General features: G+C 37.3%; 1 protein-coding gene and 1 long non-coding RNA gene across 4 annotated transcripts in view; both read left to right on the top strand.

Moving 5' to 3' along the window:
- The window catches only part of LOC148407743 (uncharacterized), a 25,453-nt gene extending 12,444 nt beyond the window's left edge, over positions 1 to 13,009 (top strand). Inside the window, exon 3 of the long non-coding RNA XR_015863673.1 lies at positions 12,024 to 13,009. This is a non-coding gene — a long non-coding RNA (uncharacterized LOC148407743). The remainder of the gene's footprint in view (positions 1 to 12,023) is intronic.
- A 6,182-nt stretch (positions 13,010 to 19,191) lies between these two features.
- mmp16a (matrix metallopeptidase 16a (membrane-inserted)) overlaps positions 19,192 to 22,759 on the top strand; it is a 58,128-nt gene continuing 54,560 nt past the window's right edge. For 2 of the 3 annotated variants that reach the window (XM_088401764.1, XM_088401765.1), the window contains exon 1: positions 19,192 to 19,623. In XM_088401764.1, the coding sequence (XP_088257890.1) occupies positions 19,498 to 19,623 (126 nt within the window). In that variant the 5' untranslated portion in view covers positions 19,192 to 19,497. The remainder of the gene's footprint in view (positions 19,624 to 22,759) is intronic. The other variant, XM_088401766.1, reaches the window with a different exon arrangement.

A 22,759-nucleotide genomic window follows, 5' to 3' on the forward strand; every position in this document is an offset into this window, starting at 1 on the left:
TGTACTAATGCATATAAATAATTGAGAATAATTTCTAAGAATGGCATTTTTAAAAGATAGATTAGATCAGGTTTGAGCCAATAAATGTATCCATCGCCCAGATTTGTATGTGTAGTGGCATCTCAAATCAAAACTTGATGGGCCAATTCCAGTCCTAGGTACACAGAAGACCATGACAAGAAAATGTGTCTAATCAGTGATATGGTGCACTGGCTCATCCTTGTGGATCAGTACCCCATAAGCGGCCGGTGCCAAGCAGCTGAATCCATTGGCACTGTTGTTGGGGAAATATCCAATTGTGGTTGGGCACAGCCTGGACTTTTAATAGCCCATGCTTGAAATTGACTGTGTAGTTCTTCCTAACAAGCAGTTAAGAGTATATTAAACACAAAAACACAAAATACAAACGGGTCAGGATTATCCGAAACCAGTTTGGCTGGCTTTACTGTACATTATTTGGGTTGTTTATAAACCCTTTTTTTTTTTTTTTTTTTTTTTTTTTTTTTTTTTTAATCTGGTGAGTGTAGAACCAAAATTAAAGTTACAGTCAAATTCAAACTGGTAAGGTTTAAAGAGCAAGTCATGACCATGTTGTCACAATAAGTCTGGGTTCCCTAACCTTTCTAAAAATGAGAGCTACTTCTTGGCCATTGATTATAATAGACTATGCCTACCATTTTAATACACTCTCTAAATTATATTGTATGCCTCAATTAAAAATAGTGAATGATTTCTCATGATTATCACTATAATTGTGACCAGTTTTATTAATTGAGCTAATTAATCGGTTTTGATTCTCACCCATGTGATTCCGAGGAAATAAACCTCAACCAGAGTTTTAAATTATATATTTTGTAGAAATATGCATATTTTTGTATCTGACAATGAATCTTTTATTAGTTTTCTCTGGAGGGATATAGTGTTATGTAGATTGGGTGCCTCTTTTTGTAGTAAAATCAGTTGGGCATTGTGACCTTGTTAACCCCCACCAGGGGCCCTAAGTCTATATATCAGCTATATAGATCAATGTTGTGTATATGCATCCACTTTTTGTGCTGAGGTTGCTATGAGTGGAACCTCCATCCATAGTGTGTGTATATACACACTAAGGAAGGTGGCGTTTTTGTTTCTCAATAGCCCTAAAATTTAACATCAAAATAAAACATTGTCTATCCTGTCTGTGACAGATCTGCTCAACCGTGAGGTATTCTCAAGTTTAGTTTTCCTATGCTTTGCTATGGCTTGCGACATTAGCGTTTGTTGCTATCGTTAGTTGTGGCTGAAGTCACAGCTGATTGCTTTGCATTCATGTGGTATGCTAAAATTGAGATGCTTCTGTGGTAAACAAACTACTTCTTAACAACAAATGCATAGCATTGTACTTCGATCAAAAAGCTTTTCTTTTTTTTTAAGTTACATTTACCAATCATCGGACTGACAACTCTCACATGCTTTCCATTTTCTTGTCTTCCTGCTCTTGAACCTACACCTCCATCCAAGACCGAAGCCTATCTGGTTTTGCCAAACACAATGACAGCCAATCAGTGTTCATTCAGGAAGTGATGGACCTTTGTTTTTCAACTCTTAACAACTCATGCACAAGAAGCCTGATGCATGAAAGTGGATCAAATCAGCATAGAGAAAGCATGAAGTTAGCGATTAGAGATTAGATTAACGTGATTTAAGAAACATAACACTTTATAACTATAATTAATAGAACACAACTAATAGGTTATTTCGACACCCTTAATCAAGACACGACATTGAACATTTTCAAATGATCAACATTCCCAGAAAATCACAATGTCTCATCTGCATTGAGCTATTTTTACAGCAAACCCAATGGGCTACTTATGTGATCCTTTTGCGCTACATAGTGCCCATAGCTAACATGTTTGTGACACATCGTAGGTTCTTGTCAGGGTAATATTTGGTAAAGGTTTTACAAAAGCATTCAAAAAAATCCAGTGAAAGTGACAAAATGCATAAACAACTCAAACACCGATGCCATATCATGATCTCACACTGTTTCTCAGCCCGTTAACGTATTTATAAAAGACATTGAAACTACAATTATGCACTTGAAGGTTGTCCCTGCAATGGGCTGTTGCTAGGTTGCACTGTATAATACTATCAAGTGACTGTTAAATGGATCTATAGGTCAATATAACTGACATGTCCTCTTGTCCATATCTCCAAAGCATCACAGAATCTATTACAGTTCTCAGAATCTCATTGAGGCAATCACTCACTTCATAGAATAAGCCGTTTGAAGGAAGCGATGCCCTTCCATGTCACTATTAACCTAACGTGTGCGTGCACTTTTAAGCAAGGATGAGCATCACAGCTGACAAATGTTTTTCGCGACACCAATTGGACTGATGAGTATGTCGTTGATCAATGAAGAATGCAGTGTTGATTGAAGGCCTAGAATACAATAAGGCTGATGAACAATAAGATGAACAAAGCATTTTATTGTATTCATGACAACATGAGCAATTGGAAGAATTTGAACGCTATGATTCCACCAACAGAACAGGATCGATTATAACCAATTTGTTTTATAGTCGACAGGGGGAAACACACTGCAACAGGGAAAATTCTAGAAACATAGGAATGACGCAAACAAATGAACACAAAACAATTGCAACCATTAAACAAAATTATGCAAAAACAAAATGGAAGCAAATTTACACAGAATAAGTGCAAAAAAAACAAAACAAAAAACACACAGACATAAAAACACCAAGAAAAATGCTGCAAAATCACAAAAAAACGACATGGACACAACAAAAGCAACAACAAAAATATTAATGTTTGCATTTTTTTGTTTATAGCTGTGTTTAATCTTTGTGTTTGTTTCTTTTTCAGTTGTTTTACTGTACGTTTGCTTTGATTTCCCTTTTGTGATGTATAACTATTTATGACAAGAAGTAAACAAAAAAGTATAGTTTAAATATTGTTACTGTCATAAGGGATTTGGTAACTAGAAAATGCTGCAAAATTACTTCTATTTTCTATTTTTCCTATTCTGTTTGGTCTTTATTTCTACATTATTTATTATATTGAATTGTTCACGTTACTAATATGTACCAATCAAAGCAGCAAATCAAATCAATCAAAGAAATACAATTTCATTGTATATCTGTTTACAATGACAATAAAGGCATTCTATCTACTCTATTTGAGTGAAGATTTTAGTAAGGATCTTGAAAGTGGACACGCTTAATTTGCTTTTGCAAGACAAATTTCACCCCGGGAGCGTTGTGTTTGACACCTGTACACTAGAGTTCATTACAGTCCTTTGATTAGTAAAAAAATAAAAATAAAACAATAAAACACATGGGTGCCATTTAGTCACTTCTCATCGAGGCTTGAATTGACAAAAATAAACATGCAATATAGTCTTTCTTGACAGCGCATTAAAAAACAGGGCGATTTATAAGTACGTTTGAACCATGATAACATCACCACAGATCTTGTTTCTCATTATGCCTCATCACAACTCTACCCGAAACTCGACTCAACATTTAGCCAGTGCTGTGTCACCACTTGGACAAACTACAAAAAGCTTGCAATTTCACGGATATATAGTCTCACTCCAGCCCACCTGCTTAGATTTACACCTTGCTTGCCCAAAGTGGATGCTCTGTAGTTTGCAACATCAAAGTGACAGGACCACTGACGGAATTGGTGGAACTTTGTGCTGAGTCCTTAGTGTGAATTGATCCAAAAAGTCTCCCCTGACCTCCCTCTGAGACACATAGTAATGTTTCCAGCAAGGACCACGCTTGGTGAATCAAAGTATATACTCAATTACTTTCTCCTTTAAGAGAACTGTGACTCCAATGGAAAATGTACCGCAGGGTAGGCTACTGGAGCAAGATAGACATTGTGGCAATTTCAAGAATTGACTCTAGGCTTGATAAAAAGCACCCTAAGTGTGTTCCAGATTGTTTTAAAGATTTCTGAGTGTAGACATAAAAAACAAATGCTAACTTAAGGCAATGGCTTAAATTGTATACCACTCAGTTTTTGCCTCCATTTATCCACATAAGCACCATTGTGTTAAGCTTGTATTGATGACTAGGCAGCTTTCCCTTCCAGCGAGAAGGCCTGTTACAATGATACAAACTACAGAAGGCTTTATGTTTTTGTTTCTTAACTCGTGTTTGTGTAAAGAGACTATTCAAGGATGTGCCAATGATCCTTAGGAAGCCCAAAGGGTGAACTAAAATAATTGAACCGTAACCTGTTGTTTTATGATCGTCCTCATATTTGTCTGAACTTTTGAAGACTTTCAGCTATCAGTATGTTGTATAACTTTGTGGCTGTGGGCGAGCAGTTTATTGGCTGATAAATTTTAATGTAAAACTTGCATTTTTTTTGCACTAAGCCTAACTCTAACTAAAACTCCCAATAGAGCAGGGTTTATGGTCGAGTGGCTCAAAGACATTTCTCAAATCTTTCCGCTCTTTCAAAAACTTGCCATCTCCCTCAGGTTATCTCACTCTCTCTGGGGCGTATAGTTCATGTGCTGAATTTAAGACAGACAAGATAAGCAATAAAGGTCATTTCTTTGACACGTGTCCTCCAGGAGCTTCAAAAAGTATATCAAGTGGACTTTGCAGACAGCAAATCAAATGTAGACTACTTCCCAAAGTTTACTTTAAAGAGAAGAAAAAACAGGACTGCATTTTGGGTGTGTACATGTGACAGTTGAGTAAGGGAAGAAAACGATACTTAGACATCCATTTTACAGAACCAACCTGTGTGTACTCATCTGTAGTTTATTGTAGGACTACAATTGCTTTATTTCTTTTCAGACATAGGGACAGTCGTGTTTGTAAGCTAGCATTAGCACGCACAGGTTAGCGTGTGTGTTCGATGTAACGCGATGTCCTTTTTTGTAAAAGTACAACTCGAAATAACCAAAACAACTTGTCTTCTACAGTTATACGTTACAATTTCCCATTCCAAGTTTGACCTTTTTAAGGCTCAACATTGGAAGGCAAACTTAGTTATTTAAAGTTTTTGAATTATATACTTGGATGACTTTAGTTTTGTTCATTGTCCTCCAGATGACTGCTGATTACAGGCATTAAAATAGGACATAATTCACACTCTACTTTTTTTCTATGTCAAAATTTCAATGGGAACACGTCAAAGCCAGGTGCTTTGCCAGAGGGCTATAATGAATGGCTTCCCGAATTTCCTTCTTCGTGAAGTGAGCATTTTGCATGATCTGCTGCTCCTTGTCTGACAGAGCAGGGTGACAGTTCCTGTCCAAGTGTGCTATCAAAATTTCCCCCTGAGCTATTATTTCACTTAGGGATGAAGAGGATTTTTTAAAACAGGTCATCAAATGCAAAATTAAGGAGATACTTTGGATCATATCAAGCTAGTACTATGCGTGCATTTTATGTGCCCTCCTTTGGTTAATTTCAATCACCTTCAAAAAAAGACAAGAAAGAATATTAGTAACGGGTAAATTAAACCTGGAGAGCTTTGGAAATATCCATGTGGAGTATACTCATTTGAATGTATTTACAATTGTGTTTAAATATATGTACATACATTCAAAGGTATTGACAAATATAACGTACTTAAAAATAAATTTGAACATATAGGACTTGCAAATAGTTTGGAATGTACTTGCATATCCATTCTTCCATCCAGTCGAAGTGACTTGACTCTGAGCCCCTCCTCTGAGCTTGTCACCCTGTCTCTAAGCGAGAGAAGAAACCCATTTTAGCTACATGTATCCAGGATCTTGTTCTTACAGTCACAACCCATAGCTCATGACCATAGGTAAGGGTAGGAAAGTTGTAGATCAACCAGTAAATCGAGAGCTTTGCATTTGGACTGGGCTCCTTCTTTACCACAACAGACCTGTACATAATGTGTATCACAGCGGATGTTGTATCGATCCGCCATTCTGCCCTCACTCGTGAACAAGTCCCCAAAATACTTCGCCTGCTACACTTGGTGGAGGACTTCATTCGTAACACGCCATCCTTTTCTGACTGGACAAATTCCCATGCACCCTCGAAAACCACACTGCTCTGATGGTCGAATTCCCGACTCTCACCTCCAGCACCCTTACTGGGAAGGCTAAGGATTGTGATTCCTCAATAGCTGGAACACACCCTCCGGTCACCCTTCTTAGAAAGAGGGACCACCGCCAGTCCAGAGGCACTGTCCCCGATGTCCATGCAATGTGTTTAGAGACAAGTCAACCCGGACAGCCCTTCAAAATCCAGGGCCTTTAGGAACTCTGGGCGGATCTCATCCACCCCGGGGGCTTTGCAACCAAGTTTTTTTTGTTTTTTTTTTTTAACCATCTATGTGACTTCAGCCCCAGAGATAGTAGAGCCCACCTTGAAGTTTCCAGACAGAAACCGACCACCTTTCGGCGACAATTCTTATAAGCCACCATAATAATGGAGGTGTAGAACATGCTCCACTTGGACTGAATGTTCCCTAATTCTCCAAGGTCTCAGGAGAAATACTGCCGGAGGTGGGAGTTGAAACTCTTTCTGACAGCAAATATGATCTAACATACATAAGCTGTAAGCTAATTGCTAAAAACATTTTTTTTTCCCATAATGTTGACAAGCATGCACCGTATCTTCAAATGTTTTTTTTAAGCTTTTAGCCCATGCAGACTTATTTGTGAGTTACATTCAAACATATTTGATATGTATGATATACACATATATAATGATATAATGATATACACTTGAATATCATTGAAAATACATTGGACATACTTGTAAACTATGTTTGAACATTGTTGCAAGTATTCTCAAACAAGTTTGCCAATCTTTGAATCCCATACTGGCATTTAATACAGTTCCAAGTCCATTGATCAATCAGAGCAGTAAGTTGTGGCACATGATGTTGTGTATACTTATCTTTTTTAAAACAGTTTTGCACATACACAGTCCACTGACTTGAGATTTTACATGCTATAACACCAACATCTTTAAAAATTGGTTAAATTGTGTCTTCCTGATTTACCTCTTAGTGAGCTTTATATGGTTTAGTCAATTTGGATCTATAGTTTATATTCACCATATCAGCCTTATTCAATATCTGGCTTTTTTTTTTAAGTGTGCTGAGGAAATTGGAAGTGTAGCCACTACAGACCGCAAGAATATGTTTTGAGACCCACATGTAATTTAATTCAAGCAGCTCAGTTCCTCCCCACAGGACTCCCTCTCTCACAACTGTTTTACTCATTTAAGATATGATGAACAGTATTCAATCTTTGCAGCGAGTGCCCTTCTCACACCTGAGAGCAGGTTTTATTGATTCCTGCAGTCAGATGCCTTCATTCAAGGAGACATGCCTTTCTAGCATTGTTTACACCTGCGGGGAGAAAACTCCAGACTTCAACAACTTTTTCTGGCTGGCCTATATACTTGCACTGTACAATGATATAATTTGGTATGATAGACATGTCTTCACAAGCTGACCTAAATTTCTAGTGATTCACAGTCCTATTCTAAATACCAAATGCAATCACACGTTATAAATTCAGCAATGCAAATTTCAAATGTGTTTGGCAAGCATGAGTCATTATATCAACATTTGGAAATGATTCAATCATAGAATCACAATGAAATAATATTGCTTATCGAGACTGTGTACAACATTGGTGTAAACTGCAAAAACAGTATGTGAGTATATTGGATTACTAATAAAATGGTAATATTCCTAGTTTTTAACCTCTTCACGCATTGCTTTCAAATCATTGCTGCTCATGTTCAGCACGACATTGCTCATAAAACTGGACAAACAGACAAGAATATTGATGCTCTGAACGACAAAACAAGAGCACAATGAAAATATCAAACACAATTGCACTCTTGTGAAACTATAATTTCTATTACCTTTATTCTATGTATTGTTCTTATTTATTTAACATGAACCATAGTGGTGCTCCCAATTTCCTTTTGTACCTGCTGTACAATGATAGGCATTCTTTTCTACTATGTGTTAAACATTTCAATTGGTAAAAGTAATACTCTCAGCACTTACCAAAACTACAAAAAAAATCTGCTTTTTTTTTTTTCTATTTTCTATCAAATATATTGTATTTTTTTAAACTTGGTGACAGATTGCACTTCTAGTTGTCCAATTTGTTTTTCTCTTGCCCTGCAGAAGCTTTCTCTACCCCCCCCCCCAAAAAAAAAAAAAGACAAAACAAAAACAAACTGAGCTTCGCATCTTAAGCTTCTTTTAGCCTCCAACAAATCCATCTGGACGCCAATTATGATTTGGACGAGAGAGGTGGGTGGAGAAAAGAGGCGAGTGTGCGATGTGACCACTGTCCCTCCCCAAGTGTCAGCTGTGCAACACATACAGATTGCAGTGGGAGAGCTATGTCCCGTATGTGTGCATGAGTAACACTCAAGGCAGAGGTCCAAATGATCCCACTCAGAGAACACAACAGATACAGAAAGTGACAAACAGCCAAGTATGCCAATGCAATACGGCAACAACAAAAACAAGAGTTGAATCAAGTGTTGACAAACTGGACCTGAAAGTATTTATCAGGGAGACTCCTAGCAGACTCGCTTTTCTTTGCATTTTCTATTTGTCCTTCCAACCCCAAAGAGCTATTTTAAATTGGATTTATTTATTTTAAGAGTCTATACATTCAAAACCCTGTAATTAAATGTATATTTTTCAAGAGTTTGGCAAAAGGAGTGTCTAAAAATGGTTGGCATGAAAAAATACTAATCAACTACCTTTGGTGCTTTAATATCAAATACAGTGGACCCCCCTGTTACAGCGTCCCTGGCTTACATTTTTTTCATGTTGCGATTTGGAATGCTGAGTTTTTTCATCCCCCCTTTACAGTATTTTCTCAGCTTTGAGACAAAAACAACCGTCATGACCCTAGGGAGTTGGCTGTATTTGGGTTGTTTTGTCTCCGTCTGCAGGCGTTTTTAGGTAATTGCACTTATTTTCTGTTGCCGTCACACGGCGGAGGTGCTGGTCTGCTATTGGTCGACCTTACTCGTTTCAAAATGGCGGACTGGTAAACCTTTGTTCTATCGTGAGGGGTTACAAAACCGTATTTATAGTGCACTTTACTGCTTAATTCACACGTGAAAGGGTTAGCCATGGGTCCCAAGATTGCTGGTGATGTTGAAGAGAGAAGCAAGAAGATGATTTGTATGGAAACGAAGCTGGAGGTAATCAAGAAAGACGAAGCTAGCCGAGCCTAGGCTACCCTTACTAGAGAATATGGGCATAAGTGCCACTCAAAGGTAAATAATTCCTTTCTATATTTTTAGTTATGATGTTTTCTGATTGTATACATGTATATTATATATAAGTAACACTCACTATACTATTTTGGCACCAATTTTTTAAAATGTATGACCAATTTTGATGTTTTTACCTGGGGTTCTAAATGCATTAGCTATTTAACATAGGTTTGGTTTGCCCGCCATACAGTGAATTTGCCTTACGAGCCCAACCGCAGAACGGATTAATCTCGTAACACGGGGGCCCACTGTACTTTAGTATGCCAGTACCTCCTAAAGAAATGCATTAATTTAATTCTTATTATGCAATGTAATTGATTACGTTCGATCCCAAAGAAATATTTTAACTTTTTTTAAGTCAAGACATTCAATCCTCGTTATCATTTTAATTTTCTTTTCAAGTATTTGGCTGGAGGAGTGTTTAAAAATGGCTGGTACTAACTGAATTGAGTACTAAAGTAATTGATGTAATGGAAAATTAGTGGTTAACTTGTATTATTATAATTTTTTGTTGATTCATTGACCACCTGGCTTTGGTTTTAACAAAGGCCCTTTCACCTAACATACATGGGAACTTTTTGTGCAGCTAGACATCCTTGAAAGATAAGTCCAACACTGACATATCGTACTCCATGGTTTTGCCTCACTTTATGTTTTAATTACTTCCACTCTGAGGTGGGTTTTTTTTATATTGTAGGCGTTTACTCCTGTATGACTGTATATGAATCTTCATTTTTTACTTATCCCTGGGCTCCCCTTTGCATACCACTTAGCTGTTCTGCAAACTGGTGTAGTATTTGAAGCTTCAAATAACTGAAACCCGAAAGGAAAATTTGTTTTTCCAGACTATTTTACTATTCTCACCAAAAATCCTTAAAATTCCACAACATTGAGTTCTTTAAACATGAAAGTTATTGATTTCTTTAGTTACTAAAGTATCAAATACTTTTGGTACTTAAGTATAAAAGCACTCAATTGCTTTATACATAAAAATAATCAATTAGCTTAGGTTCTAACGTACAAAAGTAATCAATTACTTAAGGCAATAAATATTACATTACTCAATACCTTTATATATTAGGTACTAAAATAATTGATTCAAACTTAATACCTAAAAATCAATTACCCAAGCACTAAAATACCAAAGTAATCACTGTAGGGAACTGTAGGGAGGTAATTTATTACTTTAATTCTTATCACACAATGTAATTGATTACCAGTGCTTCACTCATTCAATCCCAAAGACATATTTTGACATTCAAACATAGTTATCAATCCTGGTTATCATTTCAATTTTCCTTTCAAGTGTTTGGAGGGACGGGTGTTTAAAAATGGCTGGTAGTAAACGAATTGATTACTAAATTAATTGGGTACCGTACTTTAAAAATGAAAGTTATTACTGAAGTGCCTAAAGTACCAAATACTTTTGACATTAAAATAATCAATTATCTTAGGTATTAAAGTATGAAAGTAATCAAGTAATTTAGGCAATAAATACTAAATTACACAATTACTTCAGAAAATAAGTACTAAAATACCTAAAATATTCAATACCTATAGAGTAATCACTTTAGGTAATTACATGCTTAAGTATTTCATTACTTTAAGTAATAAAATAATGGATTACTTGAGGAATTAAAGGTTAATGGTTCAGTACTAAAGTCCCTAAAGTAATTGATGGGTACTAAAGCACTCAAAATACTCAATTACTTTAGTTCCTAAGTAATCAATTACCTAGGTACTAAAGCATCTCACGGTATTGATTACTTTAGAACTCATTATCTAAAGTCATCTATTAGAACATCAAGTATGTTGAATAAATGTTTTCATAGTAGAGCGCACTTTTGGGATTTGTCTCAGCATCTCATCCCAGCAGCATTTTGCTGAGGTTCCTGTGCCGTGATTGCACCATTCACTCTTGGAACATCTAGCCTGCAGCTGTCTTCACCTCACAATTTCTACGCAGACGACCCTAAATGACCCAATCAGATGGCACGACCGCACCTGTCAGTCCAAATGGAGCAGATGAGCCGCCTGGGTGGTTATTAGCCTTTGATTACTTCTCTTGCTGTGATTGCCTATCACAATTTTAAATGCAGTTTTCAACTCCCATGTGTAACAATCTCATACTGGGTCGAATGGGTAATATTGCCCATAGCAGTGCGCGGCATTGATAAGCTAGCGCTCTGCTGCCAACAGCTGTTTGGCTCGGGAGCACACCTCACCAGTGGCGCAGTTCATTTAGTAGATTCATTGCAAACAAAATCGGAGCAATTAAGAATTGTTACAGGCAGATATTACTGTTTGGTTTCTATCATGGGGATAAATGGTGATAATGAAACCAGTGTTTCTCAAGTCCATTGGGTGAGCAAACAAGAATACACACATGCACGCAGGCTATTGCGTGCTACTGGGATTGAGGATATGAAATTGCTGCTGTGAATGTCATTCCTGCATTCAGATAATGGAAAAAAAAGAAAAAACGAACAAATGGAAACCAGATAATGAACATCAAAACAATTGCCTGAACACCAGACTTGTTGATTGCTAACAATAACGGGGAAAACTCGCCTACGGTTTGGAACTTTTCTGACATAGCTCATATGTTTATTTCTTCGCTCTGTGGACAACCTCCTGCCTCAAAATATTCAATTTATAGATAATGACATTTTGAAAATATCTTCAGCTGTCTGCTGAAGACAGGACTGACCTTTCAAATGAATACATCTTCTTTTTCAGATGATGGATTTATTTGTCGTGTGGAATGCCAACAGCAGTGCTTCCGCTGGCATTTTGATAGGCTGAGAGCTGTTCATCAGGGCCAGCTCATCATCCTTCGAGGGATATTGCCGATGTGCACTGAGCACTCGATACGGCCCAAACAGACCGATAAAAGACAGCTTTCTCACACCTGTACTCAACAATAATCCACAAAGTCTATTTGCTCTCGGTTATATACTTATGAGGTTTATTATCTGTCTTGTTGGCGGGCTTGATGAATGTAGAGGCCCCCATCGACCTCATATATTGACTTACAAATGTAACGGTGGCAATTGTATTTTATTATTGTACACTACATCGGCCTATCAGACACTTAATTTCCCCATCTCGTTTCATTCAACAGTTTACATTCAGTTCAGTTAGTAGCACCTACAACCATAAGTAAAAATAGTAATAGAAGGGTGAGGGACTCTTGGGCAATTTGGTAAATTGACTAGCTTTTTTGAAAAAGTTGGGTGACCAGATGTATCATTTTAACAGAGACTGTCCTGATTTTTACCCCTTGTGTTGTCCTGAGTCCCAACGGATTTTGGCAGCCCTATTGTTTTATCCCATATTTATGTAGGTCATATCCTTATGTCCTTTTTTGTTGTTGTTGTTCTTGTTTTGTGTGCCAAATGTCTGGGTCATAGTTGTTCATGCAAAAATTGAATTAAAAGGAATATAATGAAATGTACCAAAAACATGCCTTATGAAGGTTGAGCTAAACTCTTAGTGCCATGGACGAGAATTCTCGTCTTTTAAAATACTTAGGCTCTGTGCCAATGACGAGAATTCTCTTCAAATACATTGTTTTTTATGAAAGGGTAGCTGACATCCTTGACTAGTGCTTATTTTAATATTAAGCACTGTAGTGATAAACTGTGACCTTTGGATGGAAGTGTTGCTCACATTGGGGATGAAAGCCAAACATACATTACATACTTGTAATTCTAAGAAAGGAATGTAAGTCAATCTTTCATATGCTCATGTTTACATAGACATAGCACACAATATTCTTTTACCCCTAAAAGACGATAAATGCAAGGAATCGTCTGGCACTCCTTTTCTGATAACACTTGAAAGAGTTAAAAAATCATTAAAAAATAATATTAAAGGTTTTTTTTGATACATTTAAATTTTCCTTAAAACATCTCCAAATTTGCATTTTTTTGTAGAACAAAGTTTTATCTAGAAATCTTGTGGCCATTCATGTGAATTTTGGGCAAAACACACACCAAAATAAAAAAAAAAAAAACTGCCAGTGCCAGTTATGTGTTATTTATCATTCGTATCAACTTTGCAGGTGTTGTGGTGAAAAAGAACCGAATGTCATCCACACACCGGGAGAGTGATGTTTGCCAACTGATTAAAAATTTACTAGCGAGGGTTGAACAATATCATACTCCTCATCTTAAATGTCACTGCATGTGTGGTGGACGAATCAGGGGTTGGATCTTACCTACTATTCAACATCAACATCAGGTTATGTGCTATGTGTATGATAAATTGTAATCATTGTATTTTGTAATGCATCTAAAGTAATGTCAGAAATACTCAGTGACAGATTATCCACCTCTGTTCACTTCTTATCCACCTCAACGTGCCTCAGAATAGAAGCCAGTCGAATGCCACAAGTTCAGCTGTGATGGCAACGCCACAACCGAAAGATGAGCAATTCACTTATCACTTGACTCTGAGCAATTATGATTGATTATAGCTCCCGCAAGCGATTCGCACAGCCAACTCCTCTGTGCACAAAATTGGTTCTTGGCTCTGGGTGGATACCCATGTCACGCAGACTCACTGTAATGCTGTACTTTTCCATGCTATGTCAGGTTAGCCTGCTTGAGTTTTATTCTTATTTCGAAGAGACTGGCTTAACACAGCTGTTGGCTAAATTTTGGATTCAAGTGAAAACACTGAACAGCTTAACTCATCGCATTGCATACCTATCTATCTATCTATCTATCTATCTATCTCTATCTCTCTATCTCTCTATCTATCTCTCTATCTGTGTCTGTCTGTCTGTCTATATACTGTATGTATGTATGTATGTATGTATAGATTCACTGGACCCCTGTGTTACAGCGTCCCTGGCTTCTGATTTTTTTCCTGTTGTGAGTAGAATACTGAGTTTTTTCATCCCCGCTTTATGGTATTTTCCCGGTTTTGCGATAAAACCAACTGTCATGACCCTAGGGGCTTGGCTGTATTTGTGTGGTTTTGTATCCATCTACAGGCATTTTCTAGGTAATTGCACAGTTGCAATCAATGCATCCATGCAATGCGTCACTGCAATGCTGGTCTGCTCTTGGTCGGCGTCTCCTCACGGACATGGTGGTCTGCTATTGGCCGGCCTCATTCGTTTCAAAATGGTGTAACAGTAACACTTTCTTCTATCGTGAGTGGTTACAAAACCATATTTGTAGTGCATTTAACTGCTTAATTCAAACTTGAATGGGTTAGCCATGGGTCCCAAGATTGTTAGTGATGTTAAAGAGAGAAGTAGGAAGAAGATTTATATGGAAACGCAGCTGGAGGTAATCAAGCCTCGGCTACCCTTTCTAGGGAATATGGGCAAACAAGCGCCATTCAAAGGGAATTAAATCCTTTCTATATTTTTTATTCATTATGTTTTCTGATTGTATACATGTATATTATATATACGTAGTACTTACTATACTATTTTGGTACCAAATTTATAATATGTATATACAATTTTGATGTTTTAACCTGCGGTTCTAAACACATTAGCTATTTGACATAGGCTTGGATTGCCCGCCTTACGGTGAATTCGTCTTACGAGCCCAACCGCGGAATGGATTAATCTCGTAATATATGTATGTATATATACACACACACAGTGTGCCATTCGAGTGGCTTTTTTTAATCAGAGCAAGCCAGACACATGCATGTGACAGCAACTGACATCACCTACTGCTTTGACCCTGACTCATAAGACAACCTGTCAACTGTGGTGAGGGAGATGTACAGTATATTTGTGTGTGCACTGGATCCGTTTTGTGGGGATTGCATCAGGTTGCATCATCGCTTATTTTTCTCTCTCAGTACATAAATAAATCCTCCAATCTGGGGATTATGATGTTCAGTCTGTTCGAGAAAAGCATCAATGTAGGTCATACTATCGAAAATCTATGCTTTTTAGGAAAAGGTTCAAATGTTTTTGTGTCTTTTTTGTAGTTTTTTTTTTCCCCTCCGGGGATACTGCACAAACAACAAAGACAAAAAAAACTCACTACTGAATATCAACATTCAAACCGGTGAATACAATTACAGCATGGACAATATTGTTAGGGGTGGAAGGCGGTCATTGCCTTGGCTCTGCACATCACCGCCTCGTTTGTCCAATTGAGCTCATTAGCTCTGTTATGGCATCAGTTCTACCCCCCCCTTTCCCATAAGCACAAGTTTAACAAACAAACTGTTGGCCACACTGAGTCAGACTGAGAAGCGAGAGTTTGCCAACAGTGCCAAATGACCTAATTCCCAATTTTGTTGCTGAGTTCACTTGCAGCAATCATAAGGTTGGAGGGCAACGAGTGGCTATTCAGAAATATTTATGTGCAGAGTTGTGGTTATTTCTTGACCTGAATTTGCCATCATCCAACATCCGAAGGACTGAATTGCAGATAATTAAAATGTTGTTACTGTTACAGCTAACCTCATAAATCATTTCCTCTGGATTTCCACACCACATCATTTTACCTTATTTGGGATTCCAAAGTACATTTATTTTAAGACGACCTCCGTTGTTAATATTAATCCAGCTTTTGACAAAACAATAAGCAACATTTTATTTTTCCAACATTTTTGGGGAGAAAAGCCTTTTTCAGTTCAGCATGACTGCACCCCAAAGTCCATGAAAGCATTTGAGTTTGATACGGTGGAATTGGAAAGCTTTAACCCCCATCAAACATATTTATGAGAAACTGCAGGAAGGGTCTTTTTGTTTCTGACCTCAAAATAGACAACACTTCTCACAAAAACACACCAAAATATTGTTGAAGGTCTTTACAGGAGAGTGTAAGCTGTTAAAACAATCACACAACGAATTGTTAGCTTGGTGTGATGAAAAAAATTAGGCAAATGAAAAAACTGTTTCCTGGCACAGAGGTAAATATGTGGTGTCTGTTGGAAGTGATGGTGGCCATCAAGTTATTTTTACACTTACAGCAAATTGCTCATTTCTTTAAGCAAACACCACCGCAGTCGCATGACAGGGGCACTGGCGTCATGGCGCCGTTTAATAGAGCAATACTCTGCTTTATGCAAAGAAGATCTTGGATGGAATTGAAATTACTTCAGCGGTGAAAAGGCGTTGCAGTCAGTGAGCCAGATGTATTGACTTCCTGTTTTTAGAGACTATTCATATGGTCTATTGTTGTCAGTTTGGTTTGATGACAGCAATGGGGCAATACCAAATTTTAAGTTAAGGTCCTCATGGAATTTAAAAAAATATATATTGCTGTCAATAGATTAAAACATGTGATTAAGACCACAGTTTTTAAAAAAATAAAATTTAAACATATTGTGTTATTGTGTTAAAAAGTTGCTATACAACAATATAAAAGTGGCTTCCGTCGTTTATGTAACAGATGCAGCTGTAACCATTTAACTTATGCTGTACAATGAGTCCCCGGTTTACAAGATTAAGCCGTTCCACGGTTGGGATCGTAACGCGAATTCGTCAAATGACGGGCAATCCAAACCGATGTTAATTCCCTAATGCATGTAAAATCCCAGGTAAAAACATCAGAAGTGGGAAAAATACCGTAAAGAGGGTGCGAAAAAACGTTGCTGAAAAAAACGTAAGGCATGGATGTCATACCCCGGGGGTCCACTGTATTTGAAACTAGTCTCAAACTGCAACTGTTAGTTTCAACTATCAGTAGGAAAGATGCCACTTTCTTTTGTTAATAGCTGGATAATTTGAAATTTACATTAAAATAAAACATCATCCATCCTGTCCATCGCAGGCTTGCTCAAACATGCTGTGTTCTCAAGCTTCAATTGGTAAAGTACTTTGATATGGCTCGCTACATTAGCGCCTTTGTTGCCATCGTTAGATGTGCCTGCAGTTGCAGATGGGTGCTTTGCATTTATGCCATAAGATAAACTTGAGCTGCATCTGTGGGGGATTTCCAAACCCAACGACTTAACCACAGGAGTACAATGCATGCAAACTGATCCAATCATCGTATAAAACACCTTAAATTTGAGATTAAAAATGAGAGTAACAAGGTTAAAAACATGCTATAACAATGACTACAATTTATTTGATATCCGACATTCCTTTAAACAATCTGTACTAAACTAAGGCAGGCACAGAAAATAGATGTTACTTGAATCAAACAGTTATTTTGGATCTGTGTTTGTAATATTCGGAGCATAGCCTGATGACATTCCTACTAAAGCCTTAAAATGGATTAAGAGCTAACGTTTGATTTAGGGTTTAACATGATATTCAAATATAACATTTGGAAGAGGTGTTTTAGTAGCAGCTCCAATATGCATCATTAGCCTCTCTTCCTGTTCCCCTCAATCTTTTTTATTTATTCCTCTGTGTGAAGAACCAAACGGAAGACAGACGGAAGACTTTGTTTTTTATGCTGCCAGGAGCTCCAGAAGGTCTGACCAGGAGCAGATGCAGCAGTTATGAGACAGAGTCGTGTTTGGAGAGGCTTTGAGAATCTTGGCAAATATCCTTGCTGGTGGGTGGACCAGTTGGAACGGGCCTGAACCTTTCCAAAAGGGTATTGAGGATTATTGAGTGTGAGAGGAAATCATTAAGAAGAAGGAGTGGATGTGAGTCAGTTCGGGACCAAGAGAAAGTTAAAAAAAGAAAATACAGCCAACTAACTTGTAAGAAATCACATAATATGAGCAAATAATCAAAGCGCATGTAAAACATTAACACCTGCTTCACCCAGCGCAAGTCTGTACTTTTAACCAGGCCAGTCTTGTTTTTGTCAACTGTGTACATTTACTACACTCCTGGATAAAAGAAAAACATACACCCATGAGAATTGTTTTGAGTTTGCGACTGCACAATTTGTGTTCAAACAGTTATGTGGTTGTATTAAATACAAAATGGATTTCTCTTTGTTCACTTTGACAGTGTGCAGTATTTTTTGTTAGAGTGGCAATAAACAGGTTGAAGATTCATTTTGGAAGCTCTATTCACTATGCCAAACTACTTGTTTTGAACTGTACTGTTACAATATAGTGTTCAAATTTAAAATTGTAAGTTAAGCAAAAAAAGCAGCCATGCTATCACTCATCATTCAAACATCTCACACTCACTTGTACTGTATCTCAAAGCACAACTGTAAAATATGATTCTTTTGATAGTGAACTTAACACAAGACATTTTGTGTAAACATGCACACATGCACCAATGTCTAAATTGCTTCACTTCATTAATTTAAACTCTCAACACATCCTGAAACTTAAGTCTCAAGACAATTTGGGGGTTAGGAGTGAACATTTGAAGGTATGTGTCAATTGCATCTTATTTTTCATCTTTTACTAAAAACAATGTTATTTCTCTCGTCCCTAATAAAGAATCAATCACTGACAAACGCCATCCTAGAACCACTTCTGTTAATCCTAATGTGTTTATTTGAGGTGTGGAGTCTCTTGAGAGTTTGGAAGTGGTTAAGTGAAAAGGAGCTACTTAATGCCCTCTTGTGGCCATAAGGAGGATGGAGCTGAAAATGGCTACAATCAATATAGTACAAAACCTACACAAAAGCACACGCTTTTGACTAAAAACACATTGAGAAATATCATCTCATGATTGCTATATAAAATACGTGCATTTCAAGTCATGCAAAATTGTATTTCCCCCGAAATAAACTGTACAGTGTTTTTATTATACTGTATTTATTACACCGCCCTAAAAGCACGAGTAATAAACAAAGACTCTGATGGTTAAATGATGAAAAGCCTTCTGCTTGTCACAGCGAACAAGAGCACGTTGCAAACAACCTCAAGATGCAGGAACTGACACTCGCAGTCAGGACTGTTGTGTTTTTTTTTTGGAGGTTGAGCACAAGTTGGACACAGCCGCGCATGCGCACGGGGCGGGAATCGCAATTGAAAACGAGCAGCTATGCCGCGCCAGGCAGAAAAGGTTGTGGAGGCTCGGAACAACAGTCCACACACCGGAGGACTGAGCCGGGGACGGCGGCACCGGGAGGCGCCTGGCACTCGTTAAAAGATTATCGTTCCCTCCGGTTAGCCGAACCCCCAACTGAGAAGAGTGCGGGCTGTCGACCGAATTCGATATTGGGTATTCCCTCCCCGATACATCAACAATGTTGCTGCTAGCCGAGTGAGGATTTATGACACCCGCCTCCGGGTTGTTTGTACCGACTGTGAGTCAAACTTGAACCGAGACAATAAGCGACAAGCAGCGGCGCTCACTATGGTTTTATTGGCGGTGCGCAGCAGGAGATGTCTCGATCGCTGCTGTATGGGGACGATATGCCTTCAGTTGTTGCTGTGGATTTTATGTGCCGTGAACGGAGAGGAGCAGCCGTTCAGCGTGGAGGTAAGAAGCGGGACATCACCTGATGTCAATAAAGAAACACGCTCGAAATGTAGAATGACAACCGCGGCATCATTATTCCTCCCATGGTTCAAATCTGCAACTTTTTGTCTGATGCTTTCACGTGTATTTAACACACGCTTCATTGTGTTTGTTTCAACAACGGGCTCTTTGTGCGATAGATCATCCTGTTTTTTTTTTCTTCCCCACTTCTGAGCAGAATAATTGACATTTATTCTTGACCAAAATGTTACCCAGTCCTAAATGATTGGAGCTGCTCAAAAAAAGAAGAACATGCAGTGTTTTATAAGAACACTATTCCCACGAAGTAGGATTATTTATACTAAATGATATAAAAATAGAACCGTGTAAAGTTATTGTTTAATGCAATTGTAATCCCAGTCATACAATTGTCATTTGGTGGTTTGGGCAGAAAGTGATGACATCAGAGAAATCTAATGTACGCTTGGTAAGTGCTATCATCTTCCATTGACGTCTCACGACTATTTGAAATCTTGACGGAGGAAAAAAATTCAATATTTTCATACTGCAGTGAACAACTGATTTTGTCTGTCCGCTTCATATCTGCTTCATATCTTTGAATGGATGTTTGTGAGTTATATTCCAGTTTCCTCCCATAGTCCAAAAACTTTTAGGTCTAAATCAGGGATGTCCAAAGTTTTTCGTTTGAAAGCCACAAACAGAAAACTGGAAAGATGCGAGGTCACACAATTCTTTTCAGCATTACTTTATTAAACATGTTAAAACCAAACAATTAATTTTTTTTTAAGTTAATTGAATAAACTGCCGCAAAATAGTTTTCGTGTTAGTCCACTAGAATCTAACGAAACAATAGAAAACTGTAGCGATGTCAATTTTAAAGATTGACTTTAGATCAGCTATGTGATATAATCATAAATCCGACCATGGCGCAAACTTAATCTAACTATTTTTGCTTCTAAAAATATATTGTATTATTTTTTCTAAATAAGTATACAAATTATAATCATTTTCTATTTTTCCATACTAGTTAAAGCTCTATATTGTTTAAACACTGTAGTTTTGCCGGCTGTGTCAATGGTCATTTTTAATTTATGCCATGGGCCACCGAAAAATAAATGTAGGCCCGCAAACGACTCCCTGGCCATATTTTGGACACCTCTACTCTAAACTGTTCATGGGCGTGAACTGTTGTAAATACAACACTTTATTGGTCAGTGTATCTCTAATACTCAAAGTCTACTGGGATAAAGTTCAGCTCAACACAAATGGAAGAATAATAGATATTTTGTATGCCTATTATTATTATTATTATTTTCATTATTATTATTATTAAATGTTGTATCCGGTTACATGACATGTCTAAAAAGATTAACATCAATTCTGGATTTTAGAAGAACCAATCTCATTGTTTCATCCTTATAAAAAAATCATCAACGTGAGCCATTTTGAGCCATCACGCATTTCCTCCTTAGCTTTTTTTTTTTTCTTACAGAAGTCCATTAGTCCATTTACAAATCAGCTTCGGCTTCACAGACGTGCATTCATACCGACATCCTGGCATGTCCACTGACGCTCATTCAAGTAGTGCATCAACACGTCCACATGATTTGCAAGTTTGGCATGCCACAGTCTTCTCTGCTGAGAGGCAGACATTAGATTTAGTCCAGATGCTTCAGGTTATCAAGTTAAATGCTCACAATAGAAAATAAGGAAGGAAGGTACCACCACCCTGAATGTAAACTGTTTGTTCTCTGAGTCAACACTAATTCTTCCAGACAAGGATGCAATGTAGGTAGCTGCTTTGAAAGATTTACACAACATAAAATGATAGACTTTTTATGGCTGAGCAATTCTGTGATGATTTTTTTTCGCAAGTGCTATCCTACTTCTCTGATTTTATTTGTGCTTTTGTACTTTATCTAATTTAAAATGCATTTAGGTATCATCCAATGATACTGTATATTACAACGGTGTGATAACCATTAGTAAAAACGTAATGGTATCACTGTTTAAATTTCCAGATTCTAATTTTATTCCATTGAACACAAACTATTTTATTTTTTACAAAACGTCGAGTATTTGGTCCATTAAGAAATATTTATGTTGTTTACTACAAAGTGCTTGATTTGACTTGTAATAAAAAAGTGCTTCACTTTTTAAATGTTGATATGGTCGAGGACCATCTTAATTAATCATGGCAGTTAATACTGTGATCAGAATTAAACTTCAATTAATTGAGCTGCCCTACTACAAATTAATGAATACACAAATAAATACATAAAGGTTCTACTTTTTTTTTTTCAAATGTTTTTTAGCAAGTCACGGTGCCCCATCACTGGTAAGCTATTTTTAAGTTCTCCTCATTCTTCTCGAACTCTGCAAGCTCTAGTGATACCGTATCACTAGTTCTATTATTGTCGAACTGCACCGCTTTCCACGAATGCCCTCTGTGAGGTGCACTAGACTTTGAACACCTCCTCTAATAAAATGATTTATTTTCCTACCTTTGAATGTTATCACTTGTAAACAGAAAGCAAGTTCGTTTGACTAGCATGAGAATATACGTGTTTTTGACGTAAAAATGAGCACTTAAGTTAGCATTTTTTATGTCCCGTTTTGCGAGCCATTTTGCAAGATTAGAAAAAAAAAATGCAAGGATGTCGTGTAAAGTGTAGTGAATTGATTTTGATTGGTAACGTTTCAACCAATCATCACTGAAAAGGGGCGACCATCTGAATTTTGCGTATTTATTGGACGTATTTTTGCGTATTTATTGGACACACAAACGTACCATGCCCTCTTGTGTGATGCTTCGGTCAGACGGGGTTAAGACAAAGACATCCTCTTTATCCATGCATGCCAAGAAAGTTTAAAAAAAAATAATTATTTTCAAATAGGCGGCTTTTTAAATCAACTCTGCAAGCATCCGATCATTTTCTGCCTGGTTTAAACGCTCCTTTTAAAGAAGGAAAAAAAAAAAAAAAAAAAAAAAAAATATATATATATATATATATATATATATATATATATATATATATATATATAAAGGGCCCATTGCCAGTGATAGACAGTATTAGAGGTTACTGAACGCTCGACTTTTAACATCACGGATAACTATCAAAATGATTATCGCCCC

This window comes from Hippichthys cyanospilos, chromosome 19 (assembly GCF_059441005.1).
Source record: "Hippichthys cyanospilos isolate Australia breed blue-spotted pipefish chromosome 19, RoL_Hcya_1.0, whole genome shotgun sequence".
NCBI classification, from domain to species: Eukaryota; Metazoa; Chordata; class Actinopteri; order Syngnathiformes; family Syngnathidae; genus Hippichthys; species Hippichthys cyanospilos.